The sequence below is a fragment of the Tachysurus vachellii genome, chromosome 5 (assembly GCF_030014155.1).
Source record: "Tachysurus vachellii isolate PV-2020 chromosome 5, HZAU_Pvac_v1, whole genome shotgun sequence".
NCBI classification, from domain to species: Eukaryota; Metazoa; Chordata; class Actinopteri; order Siluriformes; family Bagridae; genus Tachysurus; species Tachysurus vachellii.
The window spans coordinates 3,560,001-3,562,500 of NC_083464.1; the positions used below are offsets into that span (position 1 = coordinate 3,560,001).

General features: G+C 49.6%; 1 protein-coding gene across 7 annotated transcripts in view; it reads left to right on the top strand.

The window, feature by feature from the left end:
• kmt2ca (lysine (K)-specific methyltransferase 2Ca) overlaps positions 1-2,500 on the top strand; it is a 167,449-nt gene that overhangs the window by 66,344 nt on the left and 98,605 nt on the right. For all 7 annotated transcript variants that reach the window (XM_060869529.1, XM_060869534.1, XM_060869528.1 and 4 more), the window contains exons 8-9: positions 2,153-2,315; positions 2,408-2,500. The exon at positions 2,408-2,500 is cut by the window's right edge and continues 79 nt beyond it. In XM_060869529.1, the coding sequence (XP_060725512.1) occupies positions 2,153-2,315; positions 2,408-2,500 (256 nt within the window). The remainder of the gene's footprint in view (positions 1-2,152; positions 2,316-2,407) is intronic.

Sequence of the window (2,500 nt, forward strand, 5' to 3'; positions counted from 1 at the left end):
CCCGGACATGGAATTACCCCGGTGGGATTTTCCTCATTTGTTCCGGTCTTCCCTGGAGGCCGAACGGGGCCAAGTTTAGGGCAAATGTCTTAATTTAGAGAGCTGCCTGGTTGTACGCTTGGAGCAGGACCGCCTTCTCCGTGCTCTTGCAGTGTTTGATTTATTGATCGTACGAGCACACAGATGGGAACGAGGGAATAACTTTTCCTTCTCCGCTGCCTGCTAGAGCGATCAGGACTCTCGGCCTTCCGACCGTCTTGTGCAGTAAATAGTTTTTTCTTACTCACAGCACATTGGCTAATTTGGGTGCCAGTCACGGCTAATGGTTAGCAGTCGGTCATCAGAAATCGGATCTCGCACACTGCAGAAGGTTTCTGCATGCTAGGCTGCAGGGTCGAGTAAATAAAAGCCTTCAGGTTTCACGCTGACGTTCTGAGGCTAGAGAGCGCGGCAGAGACGCCGCGGGCCCCGGAGGAGTCGCCGCGGGCCCCAGAGGAGTCGCCGCGTGGGTGATAATTACTTAATGTTTGGTGTTAAAAGGTAATAAAAAGTGAGAGTGTGTTTAGACTGAAGCAGAAGCTGAAATGATTTACTCGATTTAGGCAGAGGATAAAAGATGGAGGTGAGAGCAGATTAATCACGTCCAGTGGAGGAGGAGGATGGTGACGATGGTGGTGTTGGTGATGTCATCCGTTAGCTGGTCTTTGTGTGTGTCACGTGTGTGTGTGTGGGTGGGTGTGTGTGACGTGTGTGTGTGTGTGACGTGTGTGTGTGTGGGGGTGGGTGGGTGTGACGTGTGTGGGTGTGTGTGTGTGGGGGGTGTGACGTGTGTGTGTGTGTGGGTGGGTGGGTGTGTGTGACGTGTGTGTGTGTGTGTGACGTGTGTGTGTGTGTGTGTGTGACGTGTGTGTGTGTGTGTGTGACGTGTGTGTGTGTGTGTGTGTGTGTGTGTGACGTGTGTGTGTGTGTGTGTGTGTGGTCTGCTGTAATCAGATTAATAACACAATCCATTTCTTGTATTTTTCTGTAGAATTTGAAGGCAGATTTTTCTTCTCTTTTCTTTCCCCCTAATCAGTCAGTGAACCCTGTAGACCTGATACAGTAAAGAGCAGAGATTAAAACTGCAGCTATTCTTCATCACATCTTCGTTTCTTTGTGTGATTGGTTGATGGTTTCATGGGTGAGGAACCCGTTCTGAGGTCACGTCCCACAACACCGCCAAGTCACTTGAGTAGTGGTTGGTCATTTTGGAAATGTGTAGAGGTTTTTCAGGAATTTTAGATACTAGAAGCAATTTTGGATTTTGGTGTGTGTGTCTGTGTGTGTGTGTGTGTGTGTGTGTCTGTGTGTGTGTCTGTGTGTGTGTCTGTGTGTGTGTCTGTCTGTGTGTGTGTGTCTGTGTGTGTGCGCTTTGTGTGTGCGCTTTGTGTGTGTGTGTGTCTGTGTGTGTGTCTGTCTGTGTGTGTGTGTCTGTGTGTGTGCGCTTTGTGTGTGTCTGTGTGTGTGTGTCTGTGTGTGTGTGTGTCTGTGTGTGTCTGTCTGTGCGCTTTGTGTGTGTGTCTGTGTGTGTCTGTGTCTGTCTGTGTGTGTGTCTGTGTGTCTGTCTGTGTGTGTGCGCTTTGTGTGTGTGTGTGTCTGTGTGTGTCTGTGTGTGTGTGTCTGTCTGTGTGTGTCTGTGTGTGTGCGCTTTGTGTGTGTCTGTGTGTGTGTGTCTGTGTGTGTCTGTCTGTGTGTGTCTGTCTGTGTGTGTCTGTCTGTGTGTGTCTGTGTGTGTGTGTCTGTGTGTGTGCGCTTTGTGTGTGTGTGTGTCTGTGTGTGTCTGTGTGTGTGTGTCTGTCTGTGTGTGTCTGTGTGTGCGCGCTTTGTGTGTGTCTGTGTGTGTGTGTCTGTGTGTGTGTCTGTGTGTGTGTGTCTGTGTGTGTCTGTCTGTGTGTGCGCGCTTTGTGTGTGTCTGTGTGTACGTGTGTGTGTGAGAGAGATGATGTGTGACTTGTTGACACGTGTCTTCTTGACTCTGATGCATCAGATCCAGTGTTAGTAAAAAGTGCGCAGTATTATTTGGTGCTTAAACACTTTTTCCCATGTTTTCTGTGTGTGTGTGTGTGTGTGTGTGTGTGTGTGTGTGTGTGTGTGTGTGTGTGTGTGTGTGTAGTACTGTGCATATTGTAAGCGCCTTGGAGCCTCTATTAAGTGCTGTGAGGAGGGCTGTAGCCGCTCCTATCACTTCCCCTGCGCTGCTGCCGCTGGCACCATCCAGAACATCAGGACGTACACACTGCTCTGTCCTGACCACATCCAGCTCTCCCTCGTGAGATGTAAGTCACACACACACACACACACACACACACACACACACAGGATATAAGACAACGGTAGTGAGAGATAAACGCTTGTGTTTGTGTGTCAGATAAAGATGATGTGAAGTGCCTGCAGTGTGACCGTCTGGGTGATCTTCACGACCACCTCTTCTGCACTACGTGTGGTCAGCACTACCACGGCA